Here is a 15,888-nt window from a genome sequence, read left to right as displayed (position 1 = left end):
GGAGATAAATGTTCAGTGTATGCTTCTTGAAAAGGAAATCAGAGGATTTTTGGTTAACTGTTGGTTTTAATTGTTTTTGTTTTCTTTGATACATTTGCAGGAATCATATAAAACTGTTTTTTATGTAAACCCCAAGTCCACTCATGATATTTCTTCCTTTTTTTGCTACAATTAGTGCAATTTACATACATTTGTTAGCTTTTGGGGAAGCAGAGAATTACACATTAAATCACTGTTTTCAGAAAGTCATCAAAAAAGCAGTTTGATTCTGAGCAGGCACTCTATTCTATGGTACCATCTCCTTCACACAGGCTGCGATTCCATCAGTAATCGTCTGCAGAGGAGCCACTACAGGGCTAACATGCTCCTGTATCCACTCTTCGGCTGTTGAATCCGGGTAAAGATGAACCATCTCCCCTCTCACTTCCTCCACCTTCTGTTGCAACATAGCCAAATACCTGAGGAGATGAGATGAGATGGGATTTCTGTAAGAAGCTAATCAGAGTTTTGAACAAATTTCACATGCAGAGATGCTCTCAGAGAAGAGATGCTGTGCAGGGAGAGTAGATGTAAGAAATGTATACTCACATTGATGCTTGGGTGTGAATCTGCAGGGTGATGAGAGGGGTTACCATCTTCCTCTGTCGGTGGTAGGGGCTGAACCATCCTCTTACCAACCTACAGTACAGTACAGAGTTATTCAGCCGTCTTTGTAGATAGTAATATAGGAGCATATAAGAGCAAATAAGTGTATTTCCCAAATTAACCCCTTACCCCTTTCAGGTAGATGAGTCATTAGAAATTACATTTTGTGATCACTGCATTAACTTACATGTTGTTTTCAAAAAATCTTATGTCCTCTGAGTTAAGCAGTGCCTTGAGCTCCACCATTAACTCAGCCAGCTTTCTTCCTGGGAACAGTAAGGCACCATCAGCAGCGCTAAAAGTCACATGAAACAAAATCCTGTTAACATGAAGATACATATATACTAATGTATATACTATACTATATAAAACAGTACCAGCCCTCACCTCCCTATTTCCTCTACCTCCACAGAGGTGACACCCAGCCTCTCAGCCACTTTGCTTTGAGCCTCAGCACTTAACTGGCCATGGATGAGGGTTTGGAGACAGGCTGCTAGTGATGGAAGAGCCACAGGCATCAGCTCACACAGCACTGACAGGTGGTCATACCTGGAATTGAAAACAACAGACCATGTCAACAACTATCCATTCATTGCGCATAAACACATAAACTGAAACTGACTAAATCCAGATTCCTGTACTGCAAAAGGATAAAGATTTTCTACCTTCCACCATTCCATAGCAGCACCCAGTTATGTGTTGATAAGGTTACCTTGTCTAATAACCCACATATGGAGACATGGAGAAAATCCTCTGAGTCTTACCTTTGCCAGCCTGTGATGGCGATGCCCTTCAGATTTATACCAGCAGATATAGAGGCCGCCACCTTCAGCCACCGCAAATGGTTCTCCAGGTGCCTCTGTGTACTGGGTATGCTGGTGTAAACACTGGTGGAGCCTTTAAAGGAGCTTGCCGCCCACAGGTCTACCATACCAGCACAGTAGTACTTCTCCAGCAGAGACACTGAACAAGACAGAGTAAACATCACGATAATGTTACACAGCTGCAGCTCCCCAATTAGACAATGGAGATATTACAGATTATCTGACAATGCATAAAATCCCTATGTTTAAAAGTTGATTTCCATCATATACAGTTCCTACCAGCTTTGTCCACCTCCATATTAGGTTTGTAGTCCCACAGCATAGGCTCGACGAGTCCTATTAGACCACTAGCTGTCACATGGATAACAAAACAGAAGACGGAATGAAAACTGTCAAATCAGGAGACATTTTGTGATTATCATTATATCATATCATATATATATATATATATATATATATATATATATATATATTTTAGAGTTTGTTCATTTTAATTTGCTGCTTTGTGTGAAGCACTTTGTTACTTGAATAAATAATAAAGATTATTATCATTATTATTACTATTATTATTAACAACAACACTATCAGCTGTGATTCTAAAAACCGGATCTGGAGACCACCAGGAATCCTTCAGCAATCCCAGCAGGTCTCCAACAATATAAGGAATGGTTACATTTTTATAATATTTCTATTGTGTAAATAAATCCAAAACTGGTGTATGACTGTTATTAGTAGTTTTCACTGTCTACCATTACTATCCACTCATCTGGACTTCAAATCATTTTCTATAATTCCACATGAAGTCATAAATTACATCAAAATACTTCTCAGATGCAGTTTCTTGGTGAGAGCTGTATTTCTTCCTCACCTTTCAGTGTATCCTGGTTCATTTCTCTCATCATATCATCCCATATTATGATAGTCATATGAGGCCACATCTCCTTGATGGCTTTGGCCATCTTGGTCACATGACTCAGGAAAAGTCCCTCCACTGTGTGTCCAGGTGAAGCCAACCACAGTTTGGACTCCTCACCCTGACCCAACGTGTACACCTTGAGGAATGAGAGAATTAGTGATACTATAATAATGAATATACAACTAGTCGACACTTGACTAGTCCTTACCTCATCTGCTCCTATGTGCAGCGTGTTTAGACCTGGATGCAGCTCCACCACCTGCCTCAGCATCTCCATCACTAGCTTCACCGCCTCCTCTTTGTGGGGATTCAGGGTGCCCACACACTGTGCCAACTCCCTCAGGTGCCACATGGGCCGATGCTTCAACATGAACTACAACAGAGAGCATGCACTGACTGCGCTGAACTCCATCTAAAAATTGAGTGTTTGTAGCTTACAAACATTTGTAAGCAACAGTGGGATGTCTGCCTCACCTCCATGTGGCCAAATGTCTGCACAAGCGGGATGACCTCCATGCCCTTGGATCTGGCAACTTCCTGCATGGTTAATATCTCCTCCCGGCTGCAAACAGAATATATACCGTAAACAGACATAACTGATTGAAATTCCTGAATCAAGGCATTTTTATGGCACATAAAGTATCATCTTTGTCCCACATAGAAAGAACAGTTTTATTACAGCATCTCACAACAAAATTAGTCTGATAAAAATAAACAACCCCATAAATACATTCAAGGATGGAATAAGCAATGACTGATCTTTATATCCCAAACAGCACCTGTAAGCAGGCTGTGTTGTGGCCTGCAGCAGCTTCAGCTCACCCTCGTAAGGGAACATGTCCTCGTACTCCACCAGTAGACCATTGGCTCCCAGCTGAGAGAATAACTCGATCAGCTGAGGAGGGGAAACACACGTTAGTGGACAGCAAACATAAACATGTTTGAACACAGACAGGTGTTTAAACCTGAGCTGCAGCAGATCACATAAGTGCAGCTGTCGTCTCACCTTGTAAAGGTATTCTACTCTTGGAGGGGCACCTTTTAAATCCAGGTGAACCAGTTTCTTCCCTTTAGGCCAAGGTGGACAGTCCATTCTGCCTTACAGACTGTGAGCTTGAATGAAATAGCACATTACAAACAGGTGTGTGTTAATGTTTGTGAATGACTATTAGATAAGTTGACTCACCAGAACAGTGGACACCAAGCCAGAACCAGTGATATGATATTAGAGAGGACTGACACTGCGAGGATGGTGTTGTTGTAACGTAGATCACCTATTCTGCGCATCTATCGATCGCTCATATACAGTGTAGGCAATCGATTATTTCTGTCTAAGCGCACAGAGCAATCGATGGAAGAATGCATGCTGCGAGTTTAACGATCGTGTAGTCTAGGTGAGCGCATCAAACACAGGATTATACGGCGATACCGCAGCCTTTGTGCATGCAGGGTGTACCTGGACGTGGTCCAATGAAAACGCTGCTTTCTCTTCAGGATAGCTAATCAGGGTGGCCGATACACGCCCACCAGGAAGTGGAGAGGTTCAGGTGGTGGTGGCGGGGTGTATAATATGGTTAGTAGGCAAGCAGAGAGTAGACGTTGTAGACGTGCATGACCGTGTTTTCTAAATGCTACGGAGCAGAAGTTGTGAGTCGAAATGGTGCTACCGCGACAGAGAAATGCGAAGGGTTCGAATGCCACCGAGATAGAGAAGAAAATTAAAAGGTGAGTCAACAAAAACAAAGGTGTGTGTGTGTGTGTGTGTGCCAGTCAAGGTCTGTCACCATGAAGAATGAGGTCGTCACTAGCACATAGCTACAAAATATTGTCCAACTGGTATAATTTACTATACACGCAGACAGAGGCTAAAACATACTCATGCTACATTTGTGCTTCTGGTCACCATCTCGTGATATTGACTTGGTGCTGATAATGTTTTCTACGTTATCACTGGCACTTTACATACTATATCACATTCTCCTGTTAGTGTTGAGGACGAAACGTGACCACATTTGGATATATGAGGCAATTAATAAAATTCAAAACCATGAATATGTAAATATATTTCATCTCAGAAGTGCTGGACACAAGATGTCTCCTACTTCACTCTAAAGTCCATTCTCAGTGTTTGTACACTGGAGGCTTCAAGTTTCCACATCACACTTGTGTAAGTTGGATACTGGACCAGGATTAGCCTCCAAACTAGTTGTGATCAGTCTTGTAAAATCGGATTTTCAGTGAATACAGAGAAACTTTCCTCCTTCAGTAGATGAACGTGAAAACAAACTCTGTACATATGTCACTTTGCACAGTGAAGATCAAACATTCAACTGAGGAACAAGGAGAAAAACATATTTTTGAGTGGAGGGGGACTTTAAATAAATGTGTAAGTAAATAATTGATAATCAGGACATAAATAGATAAATGTCCATTCAATTAATTTAATAATACATGTACATACTTATTTCTACATTTTTAAACATTTGCATTTATTTATTTATGTATTTCTACATTCATTTATTGCTGTATTTCTAAATTACTTCTTGTACTTGTTTCCGTGTCTGTATGTTAATGAGGTTGGTGGCAGTAACTCTATTGCTTTAATCAATTAATCGGCCCATTATTTGGCATATTAATCGTCGATGGAAACAACTGTTGCAGGCCTGCAGTGTTGAGGTGCTTACATACTGCAGAATGATGGCATATCCGCCTTACTTTCAAATTACACATCTTATATTTAGTTTTAGGCTCCCTAATAGTCATCTCTGTACCTTCTGAGAGGTTAAGAATGAATGTTCTTGTGAATGTCCCATATAACCTGCCCAAAAAGAAAAGATCACCAGGAGTTCATTCAGGACGAGTGTTTTCCCTCTTTTATAATGAAAAAAGTCGTACAGTATGGAAGTGTTGCTGAGGATGATAGAAACTTTCAGATGTGCCGTCTGTGAATCTATTCCAGGCAATGCTGACCTGAGTAAAACTGAAAATCGAATGCATTTAGTTAATCAGGCAGCAGGATACCAGCAGTGACATACAAAAGAATCAGCATATGACATTAAAACAAGATTGGTACACCACCAAACCACCTGTATGACATTAGAAGCAGTGCATTCCAGTGCAATGAAAAGCTTATGCTCTGGCTAAATTGCAGTGCACAGAAAAAAATAACAATAAATACACAAGTACATATGCAACACTATATAAGGGTGTATATTCATGAAATATTATTTTTTTCATACAATTGAACCTGTTTATCCATTTCTTTTTGCTAACTATTTCACCTTTTCATAAATACATTTTATTTAATTATTTAGACCATTTATCTGTTACTTTAAGTTAACTATTTTAACTGCTTATCCATTACTTTGGTTGCTTATTTCAAGTGTTTATACATCACTTTTAGCTAACTACTTCCACTCTTGTGCTTGCTTGCTAACTAGTTGCACCCTCAATCACAACAAGAGATTTTAAGGTGTTACAACTGAGTGAGGTAAGGTGGCGGGAGGTGTGTACTGTGCAGTCGGTCTATTGTATCTGCTTCCTGTGACAATAAATGTACTAAAGATCATCATCACAACAATTGTAATTTGATTTGGATTTTTAATTTTCCTCCCAAACACAAATATGTGTATATATTTTTTAAATCAAATCATAATTTTATATTTTTTCAAATTAGTTGAGCTCCAACACAATCTTTATATGTACGCCTGCCAACTGCAAGTGGCCCCCTGGGATATAAGTTCCTGGCTGGTTGGGAATCACTGATTTAGAGAATGCTTGAGAATTGAGAATAGAAATACTCAGTTAAGAGTCCTTTCTGCATCCATATTCTTGGAGAGTGTGGAATGGAGAATGGTCAAATTCAGTTGATCATCTGGACCTATTTTCTGTTGTCATCAGGGGTAATGCGCTACGGCAGGGATCTGCATGGAGGAGTTCCAGAGGCCTCATGGCCTTGCTGCTGGTCGCTCTGTTTGTGTTCGGGGTGGCTGCGTGGCTGTACGTGACTTCTCTGGACAGTGAAATCACAGAAACACTGGTCAGCAAGGGTGAGCTGGTCTCTCCCCAGCCCAGAGTCTACAGCGTCCAGTGCTCTGAAGACTATGAGAACTACAAACGCTATCCAGGTGAGGTTCTAGAATGAGCACTGTATTGTGTCAGGCAGTCAGCCGCCACCTCTCTGCTGTGTCAACACAACTAGGATAAGATGAAGCCTACCTTTTTAATCTAGTGTCACATTGCTGGTGTTGGATTCTGCTTTGCCTATTGTCATTATAACAAAAACTAAAACTGAAACCTAAAGGGGAAAATGTATTAACTTATTTTTTCAAGTAATGTTATGAAATTAAGTTAAAAACCATTTTCTAAATTGTGGAAAAGTTACAGTGTGAAAAGGCATTGAAGAAATCCACTAGATGGCATTATAACACAGGCCAACTTGGTCATAATATGACTTGTACAGCAGGAGTGCATGTTTGAACTGTGCAAGTTTGGAAGCAAATACTACATAAAGATTTGTTCAAAGCTGCTTAAGAGAGACACCCATATAAAGTCACTGTGTACAGAGCAGTGAGCAGAGTACATGAAGAATGGGGCAGTACTAATGACTTTATTTGGTGAAGTGAGAATGTCCACTAGGTACTGTGAGATAACCTGCCACCAAATGGTACTGCAGCATTACTCACTTAAAGTGAAAAGTGAAGTTTTCAAGATTTTCCCCCCAATTTTTCCCCTAAAACTAAAATTAAGTAAGGTTAAGATAAGTAAAGCTAAAATAAAAAAATACAAACAAATTAAGCATCATTCTTGACCTTGAAAATAGTAGTTTGACAAAAAAAAATCCAGATTCAAAGTCTACTTACTAGCTTTTTCCAGAACCTCGTCAGTGGATGGATTTTGCTCAGTTATCCTGGCATGTCCATTCATTTGAAACAGAAATTTTTTTTTATGACTTTAGAAAATCCTAAAAGTGCTATAGATGAAGCAACTGAGCTTGTGTGCCAATAGATCCTTTTACATGAGACCAGAGCAAACTCCATCACCTGATGAAAACTGTGTGCAGTTCAGAAAGCTTCAGAAAAAGTCAGTAAGGTTTGAACGGTTGAAGTTAAAGGTGCCCTGTGGAGTTTTCTTGTATGTAAACAAAAGTTATGTTTACATATAGTGCTTCCAGGAATCCGCGAGAAAACAGTGGAAAAAGACTAAAATAAAATACTGAGTTAAAAAGGAAGGCTGCAAGTGAGAGAATTTATTTACTAGGAATACAGGCACTAAATAACAGGAAGAACACAAAAAGGACTAAGATCAGCAGCCACTCTGATGAAATGGTTTCTGCTTAGAGATAACCGATACCCCCTGCTGGTGTGGATAAGTTACTGACAGATGGCTGTCCTCTACCTCTGACCTAAGTATTGAATGCAGTTCCCAAAATCTACAGACACACGACCATCCTAGCCTTGCTTAGGGAACCAAATTCAGCCTGCCTTCTATTATCACCAACTGTTGTTGAACCACTACCAACGGGCCTATTTAGTCAGGAATTCCTAACAGGGATCACAACGAAGTGTATTGGTGCAAATAGGTGTTGGAGGTTTGAAAGTACTCTAAGATGGCCTTCTAATAGATCATCTCTGGAGGAGGCCCACTCTGTCGGTCAAGGGCACTCACCCGGTTTTATAGAGCAGCTTCAGAGCCCTAGCCCCAACAGTTAAGCCTATTGTGGTGTATTTTCATTAAATGTCATTGGTGTGCTTAAAGACACTATTAAGCTATGCAGATTGATTTTATAAATTTTATAAGCAATAAGTGCTAGTGTGTTAGAATCCTATTGATGATGTATTTGTAATCTCATGAATCATATTTAATCACGATGTACGTATAGAAGCACAGTAAAAGAGTCATAATCATACACTGCAGAAATTTGAGTGTGTTTGTATTACATGTCCTTTGCTTGGGTCTGCATTAAAGTCTTCACCTTTTTTAAAAATACTCTCTGGAGGAGATCAAGAAACAAGGGTGTAAAGTGACTAGAATAACTTATAAAAAATAAAGGCCAGAAGACAACTTGGCAATAATGGTGTAAAATGATCCCCAATACTTATATAAAAAAATGGACATAACCAGATAGAATTGAATATGCCAGTACATATCCACGACAGCTCAAAACCTGTCTTGAAGAGTTTTGACCAACAACGAGTGACGAAGATAAAATAATAGTGTAATTGGCCAAAAATAAGGAGGATGGACGATAGGTGTGACCTATGCCGACCCAAAGGTATAAAAACTACGCCCTGAAGGAAAAAACCTTCAGAGCGACCTGGTTCATATTATATGCGCTAATTTGCTCTTCTTTATTGCTGGCATTAAAGAACACTTTGCTGCTTGGACCTCTGACTCCTGATTTTTATCTTCAAAAAGTAGTTTTTGATCTGGTGTTTTTTTTTCTTCAACTGTCTTCCATCGATTTGACACAACACTATTAAGTCCCTAATTATAAATCACTCAACCTAATTTTATACTGAAATCATACCTCGATCAAATGTACAGCAGTATATTATCCTCAGTTTCTAAACCTGAACCATTACCACTCTGTTATTCAATAAACAGTAATACATTTTTACCTTTGCAAAATTCAATATAATTTATAATCTGAACAATTTCAAAACTAATGTCAGCCTATCCTAAGGGAGGCATCTTTTCTTACCTTGAAGGAATATCAGAGGACCTCAGAGATGAGCCTGAGTCAGGAGCTTTGGTTGGGGTGTATAAAAATACAAACCAGTTTTATTTGGTTTTACAAAACAAGCAATCTAAGAATGCAAAAATTAAAATACAAAAACTTAATTTACTTTAATTAAAAAGCAAAAACCAAAAGACTAAAGAGAGTCTCAAAGATATCCCTCAAAAGACCCTAAGGAAAAAGGGTCCCGCAAAAAGAAAAAAGGAACCAGACTGGACCCTGAGTCTCTCTTGACTTTCTCTTTTATAACTCTACAACACCCTCTTCTTTGTATTACCACATATTGTTTATCTCCAGGACATCTGTCAGTTTCATGTTGATGTTACATAACTTTACACAAAATAGTTACCTTTTCTTTAGCTGTCACTTACATCACACCTTGTAGAACATTTGTATTTCTTCTTTTTTACATTTGAGATTAAAATCTAGGGACATCTACTAGGTGCAGATAACCACAGCTTCTCCTTTGCCTCAGATTATCTGATGGTTGCCTAGGTTGCCTTGATGGTTCAGATCTAGTTCAGTGCACATTGCACAAATTGTGTAGATTTCTCAGAAATGGTGCAAGACATTAAACTATGTTTAATTTATCACCAATTAAAATTAAATAAAATAGTTTGTCTCAGCCACATATAGTGGAACTTTCAACACCGGATTGTAACACGTTTCAAGCTTGCCGCTCTTCCGTAGGCAGCATGCTGAAATGTCTCCAAAATAGAGAATAGGCAGGAAATGACAGTAAATAATGGTAAATACCATACATAAACCATGCATACAAAACAATAATTGTTCAATAATGGCTCACATTATTGATAAAAGAGTTGTCAATAAGCCTTCTAGCTTATTGACAATTGAGATCTCTGCTTGTGGGTGTAATGAGTTCAATAGCCCAGAACTTCCTGATGTGACCGAGCAGCAGGTCATAAAATGCACTATGCGTTATTGCAAATTTTGCAAATAACAGTGTAGAAAAATGGTCATAAAGTGCACTATGCACTACTGGAAATATTACAAATAACAGTGTGGATACTGGTGTTAGCTGCTTCTGATGGACTTCAAAATCTAACGCAAGTGTCAATCTGGACACTGCTTAGGAGCCAGGACCATGGTCCAATGAAGTACTGTCCCTATTGGTTTGGTGCCATTTAATTGTTCACAAGTACTGCTGTAGGGCTCGAGTTACTAAGACTATGCTACCTCCTGCCTATCAGCTAGGTTGTCAGGTTTAGTCAAGGATTTACGCATATGTAGTAGTGCACCGTGAGAATGAGTACCAACTTCCAGTGTCTCTAATCACTGGATAAGATCATAACAACTCTGTAACTTATTATTATCAGTGAAATCAGCATGTATTAAAGAGGTCTCCTCTACTCTTAGAAGTCCCCAACTTGAGAGGGTCAGAGTTGTTCACCTGATAATGATCCAACATTGGCTGTAGTAAACATAGACAGAAACAGCCCCTCATGGACCGTGCGCTAATATTGTGACTTCATGGTCTGAAGTGGGGCGTCGGCATGAATAGAACCTCCTTGATCTTGGCGCTGCTCTGTCACTCTGCCCTTTCGACCTCTCCTGGGTAGAATGCACACACAGGCTCCTGCCACTCTCACCTTACACTTCTACTTCTAGTGATCAAAAACTAGACGGGGTACCTTTTCAAATAAAAGAGCTGCAACGATTATTTGATTGAAAGAAAATGAATCTGCAACTATTTTGAAACTCGATTAATCATTTAAGTAATTTTTCAAGCAAAATGCCAAAAATATGTTGGATCTAGTTTCTCAAATGTCAGGATTTTCTGTTTTTTTTGGTTGTATATAATTGTAAATTTAATACCTTTTGGGGTTTGAACTTTGTGTCGGACAAAACAAGCCATTTGAATTAGTTACTTGGGACTCAGGGAAACTGGGATGGGCATGTTTTTACTACCTCTTGACATACTGTAGACTAAACAATTAATTTATGAATCGAGAAAATAATCAATAACAAAAATAACCTTTAGTTGCAGCCTTAAACATGTCTGATTCTTTTTGTTTTTGACCAACTGTCCAAAAGATGTGGTAAGATAGCTGATGGTTGACAGAGGCAGATTTTTTGTTGGCTGGTTATTTTGGCATTTATACGCAATACATCCAAATGTGCTGGAAATAAACAGAAATAGTGAATGAATAATATTGAAAAAAAAATCACAGTATTTGTCCTCTAAAAACTCCAAACACAGCTTATTTTAATGCAGACACATCCAGAATTACCGGATAAAGCTGTCTGCCAAATCTCCTGTGAAATAATATAATTTGAAACCGTTTGAAGAAACCGTTGGCAGAAATAAAAGTACAAATTGGCAGTTTATCTTATTAAACATGTGGGCTACTTGGAGTTCAAACTGTGCATCTCCAGTGTCTAAAGAAAACACAGTGGGTGTCTCAGGATTAGACCAATAAATTATAAAACTCAAGAAGTTGGAGGGAAGCCCTGAATTTTGTGGCATTAATGAGCAGAACTCTCAAGAACTCCTTACCTTGCACTTTGTCTCTCTACTGGCCACTTTCTCTCTCTTCCCAAAGCCTTAAAAACTAAAGATACTGCATCAAGACACTCTTTTTTTTTTTTTTTTTACACTATCATTTTTCAAATCCCCTCCTGCATGTGTCTCTTTCCCAGGATGCACCCCTCAGAAGTGTGGCCGTGCAGTCACAGACAGTGTGGTGACGAGGGAGGAAGCTCAGGTCCTCAGGAGGTAAATGCTTTCAAATGCTGTGTGTCATCTCCCTCTTGTGATTTTCCATTCACTGTCTTGTATGTCTGTGGTACAGGTGAATCATTTTTAATACTTTCTGTCTGTCTGACACACAGGCTGGCTGAGAGAGGGCTGGCGCTGGCTGGATCAGAGGGAGGAGTGAGTATATCCCCAAATAATTTTGGAAAATTTTCTTTCCTCAACTCATGTGTTTTTAAAGAGTCCATATTTGTGTGTTTTGCACATTACCCATTAACCAATAATTCCTCAGCATTTTTAACCTTCCAGGCAGCCATCGGTTTTCATTCACATCAGTATTTAATGAAAATCAACCTGTGGAGACTTAAAACTTGCCTGAGATGGGTAATCTTCTGCAGAAAATTGTTCGTAACCTTTTATTGTTTGTTCATTATTATCATTATATTATAGTCTCCACTGGGATTTACTCAAGAAGACTAGTGGTTGTCTAATGAAAAGGTTTATGCCAGAGTCCAGATGACAAACAAGTATTAAAAGGATGATTTGAATTAGGTAATTTCTTACATTGAAAAGTTTGGGGACTCTCAGATGTCAAATCATCCTTGAACCCACCAACACTGGAAGTTTTTAAAAACAGTCTCTGCTAGTGCTTTGATGTAAATAAATAATTGATAAATGCGACAAGTTTCCAAGTGTGTTTCTAGCCTCTTCAAGCTATTTTTTTATGGGATAAGGCCTATATTTTTTACTATTGTCAACAAATCTCATGAGAGAACCAAAACAAAGTTTGTCTATATCTCAGTATGTTCTGACTTTCCCACCTTGTCTGTGGCATTCAGCCCCAAGCCCATTTGTTCCTACTGAAAATGTAAATCTTAAAAAAACGAATCACAAATAAATAGTTTCATTTTTAATAAAGACTTAGTAATTTCCTAAAACAGCTGGGCACTGTGGTTGTTAGTAAATGTCACTCAAACTGGAGTAAATAATGTTTTTGTTTGGGCACTATTTTCAGCTGTGGATTAATACACATTTAGTACTCCTGTGAGTGTTTAAAGCAGGACGGAGTTTGTGCGAATAAACAGTGCCCACGTTCATCATAATGAAGGAAATGTCACCCAGTGCAACGGTGTGGCTCACTGATTTTTTTTTTTTGTTTTTTTTTTTGACAGCAACAGAGGAATAAGATATATCAGGCACTGGATACGCACACAATGCTTGTTAGAAGGACCAATCCATTGTTGCTTTTGGTCTTTTCATGGGATTTGATGACAATAAGAAAACATAGACTAGCACCAACCCCATATATATAACTAAAAAATAAGTATATAATATAATACTAAAATTAACTGAAATTATACTCAAGAACAGACAATTTGTAGTAACTGCAAAATCACTTGTATGGTCTTTTAACACATAGTATGTTCTGTCTGTCATCCAAAAGTCTTGGGAAGGGTGTTACAGACATTTAGCCATGACAGTGTTCACACCAGCATCAACCTAAAGAAATAATATTTGTCCACACACATACAGTATTTCCATTATTCAGACTCCCTGCTGTAATGCACCTCTCTTGGCACTAGAGGGCAGACTGGTACAATAAGCACAGGGCTGGCTTGATGAGCCGCTCTGGCAGATAAAGCATATTCTTGTCCTGAGACGTCTGAATGTCCCTGGCATGCCCTACTCCCTGCTCTCCGTCCCCAGCAGGCCTGGTCCTTAGCCAATGAAGGAGCTGTTTATGGACTGTTAAGACACTTAAGTGGAGGGAGGGGAAGCAACAGGGGTACTTCTAAGAAAATGACTTCTTTTCTGGCTTGCGAAAAACAGAGCAGTGTCCCAACAGAGTTGACAAGTAATAACAAGTAAAGGGCAGAGTGAGCACGTTACGAAAGGCCACAGAGGGAACGGTGCAGAGTCATGAAACAGTGACTTTGCCATGCATGTACTGACCTGTATCAACAGCCAGCACTTATTTGCTCAGCTGACTTGTCTTTTGCACTAATTCCTTTTTTTTTTTTTTTTTGACCCTTTTAGGCCTCCATACTGGACTTGCACTCTGGAGCGTTGTCGATGGGAAAACAGTTTGTCAACATCTACAGGTGGGAGAGTACATCTTGTCTTTATTTGTTCTTCTCTCTGTGTCCAGTACTTTTTCTTCCTGTGCCTAAGGGAATGACATCTCAATCAATCATTCAATCAATTAATCAAGTTTTTTGTCAAATGTGATCATATAAGGTACAACCACAGTGAAATGTAATCCTGCCAGTTCCTTCAATTTGTGCATTTAAAAGACTTTAAATAGGTGTAAATATCCTTTAGGCAAGGCAAACATCTTGCATTATATGCAACATTTACAGAAATATATTCACCAAAAATGGAGTTAGTCATCAATCTTACTGATGCGGGTCCTTGTGAGCTGTCTTCTCCACGTCCAGTGACCCATATGGCCCTCATTCATCACTGCCAGCCGAACCCAGTTTTGTTTGGATGATCTGCTCCTCTCTGTACATCTCCCACCCGTACACGTCTGCCCCCCTCCATCCTTGCCTCCCTCAGTCTCCTCCTATCTCTCTCTCGTCCCACTGAGTAGGTGACTGACACCGGATCCTCAGGGACCATCTGGCTGATTTTAATCAGGAAGTGATGACGATAGCACTCCCTCTACTGCTTCCCACCCTTCGCCCTCCACCGGGGGTCTTCCTCATGTGAAGCAGTCAGACGTTTACTGTCAGCTGTGTGTAGATGGCTTGGTGGCACACCCGCCTGGGTAATGGTGCACTGTGCCGTGCTGCCAAAGTTTAATTTATGCTAACAGATCCTATCTCCTCTGCTCTCTTCTATCCCCACTGCTGTGTCTGTGTCGTGTTTGTCTCTGTCTGCTCATGTGCCTCTGATTGGCTTTGTCTGTGTGTGGAATTGCCTGTCTGTGATTGTGCGGTGGGGATATGGCTCCAGGTACTTTGGGGATCAGATCGGGGAGGTGTTCACACAAGAGGATTTCCAGCTTTACAGGTGACTAAGGAAGCTTAATTAAAAACCAGCCATGCATATTTTGTACTTTCTTAGAGTTTGGTGCCAAAATAAGAGACAGTTTTTGAAAAAGTGACACACATCCTTAGAAAAAACCCTGAAAAATGATCTTCATACACAGTGACAGCAAACACAATCCTTATTGTAATGCCTTTGGCAGCATTCTCTTATATTTGACGAGGCATCAAATGATCAATACTGTGTAATGATGTTGTAAGTCTACAAAATGGATGTTTGGATTTTTCACCTGTTCAGTCATCCTTATGCCCATCATTTTCAGTATATGCACATCTTGTGGATTATCGATTAAAGCAAGAAACATGTCCACCTAAATGAAATGATATTCAATATTGTCCAAGAGTATTTGCTATTAGCAGTTTTAGTTTAAAGGGTTGGTATAACTGCAGTTGAGACATCCTCTTGACGAGTATTGCTTTGACAGTGCTGCCTAAAGCTCCTCAGTGTATCACATTCATAAATCATACTTTCTTAACTAATTAAGTTACATCTTTTAATCTGACATGTTCTTTGTGTTTCTCGCCGTCAGAAATGTACGTGAGCGAATTCAAGCAGTTATCGCCGAGACATTTGATTTGGACCCAACTCTGATGTACCTCACCAAGCCCACCTTCTTCTCCAGAATCAACAGCACGGAAGCTAAGACCCAGCATGACGAGTACTGGCACCCACACATAGATAAGGTAATGGATAATGTGTAGTCATGCACCAGTCTGGCGCACTGGATCATAAAGGTGCTGGTACTGACTTCATAAAAGGGATGGTGTATGTTAGTGTGAGTTTAAGTGATAGATTTGGTAGAATTGGTATACGAAGGAAAAAAAAAAAAAAGGCTGAAGAGTCATCTGTTCATTATTAATGGACTGATGGATCCTTTGATGGATTGGTTGAATTTGATGTACAAGGTGCATTCCAGCCTTCACCTATGGTCATGAGCTTTGAGTATTGACCAAAATAAATTAAGTTGCGGATACAGGGTACCGAAATGTGTTACCTT

The 15,888-nt window shown here is 39.4% G+C and overlaps 2 protein-coding genes across 4 annotated transcripts in view; one reads left to right on the top strand and one right to left on the bottom strand.

The window, feature by feature from the left end:
* Positions 1 to 222: 222 nt before the first annotated feature.
* Positions 223 to 9,181, bottom strand: hexdc (hexosaminidase (glycosyl hydrolase family 20, catalytic domain) containing). 2 transcript variants are annotated; one of them, XM_042397162.1, is made up of 12 exons: positions 9,089 to 9,181; positions 3,392 to 3,498; positions 3,165 to 3,280; positions 2,860 to 2,947; positions 2,594 to 2,758; positions 2,338 to 2,521; positions 1,749 to 1,820; positions 1,410 to 1,608; positions 1,033 to 1,194; positions 833 to 940; positions 589 to 678; positions 223 to 458 (listed from the first exon to the last, which is right to left on the bottom strand). In XM_042397162.1, exons 2-12 carry the CDS (start codon positions 3,476 to 3,478, stop codon positions 287 to 289), a joined length of 1,443 nt encoding a protein of 480 aa, XP_042253096.1. In that variant the 5' UTR covers positions 3,479 to 3,498; positions 9,089 to 9,181; the 3' UTR covers positions 223 to 286. The 2 variants fall into 2 exon arrangements, with proteins under 2 accessions (XP_042253096.1, XP_042253095.1); XM_042397161.1 differs by lacking the exon at positions 9,089 to 9,181 and adding an exon at positions 3,572 to 3,661.
* The window catches only part of uts2r2 (urotensin-2 receptor 2), a 32,181-nt gene continuing 20,315 nt past the window's right edge, over positions 4,023 to 15,888 (top strand). For both annotated transcript variants that reach the window (XR_006092865.1, XM_042397163.1), the window contains exons 1-7: positions 4,023 to 4,110; positions 6,286 to 6,512; positions 11,786 to 11,861; positions 11,978 to 12,020; positions 13,878 to 13,942; positions 14,799 to 14,855; positions 15,421 to 15,574. Coding sequence is in view for 1 of the 2 variants with exons in the window: in XM_042397163.1 (XP_042253097.1) it covers positions 4,043 to 4,110; positions 6,286 to 6,512; positions 11,786 to 11,861; positions 11,978 to 12,020; positions 13,878 to 13,942; positions 14,799 to 14,855; positions 15,421 to 15,574 (690 nt within the window). In the remaining variant the exon portion in view is untranslated. The remainder of the gene's footprint in view (positions 4,111 to 6,285; positions 6,513 to 11,785; positions 11,862 to 11,977; positions 12,021 to 13,877; positions 13,943 to 14,798; positions 14,856 to 15,420; positions 15,575 to 15,888) is intronic.

This window comes from Thunnus maccoyii, chromosome 20 (genome assembly GCF_910596095.1).
Source record: "Thunnus maccoyii chromosome 20, fThuMac1.1, whole genome shotgun sequence".
Lineage (NCBI taxonomy): Eukaryota > Metazoa > Chordata > Actinopteri > Scombriformes > Scombridae > Thunnus > Thunnus maccoyii.
Note: the sequence above shows the minus strand (reverse complement) of the source record. Positions and strands in the feature narration are given on the sequence as shown.

Excerpts from the sequence above, each read along its gene's own strand:
- hexdc (XM_042397162.1), bottom strand. The coding sequence starts at position 3,478 with ATGGACTGTCCACCTTGGCCTAAAGGGAAGAAACTGGTTCACCTGGAT. Across the intron at positions 2,759-2,859 it reads AGACATTTGGCCACATGGAG|TTCATGTTGAAGCATCGGCC; the intron begins GTGAGGCAGACA and ends TCTCTGTTGTAG. Across the intron at positions 1,195-1,409 it reads GCCATCACAGGCTGGCAAAG|GTATGACCACCTGTCAGTGC; the intron begins GTAAGACTCAGA and ends TTTCAATTCCAG.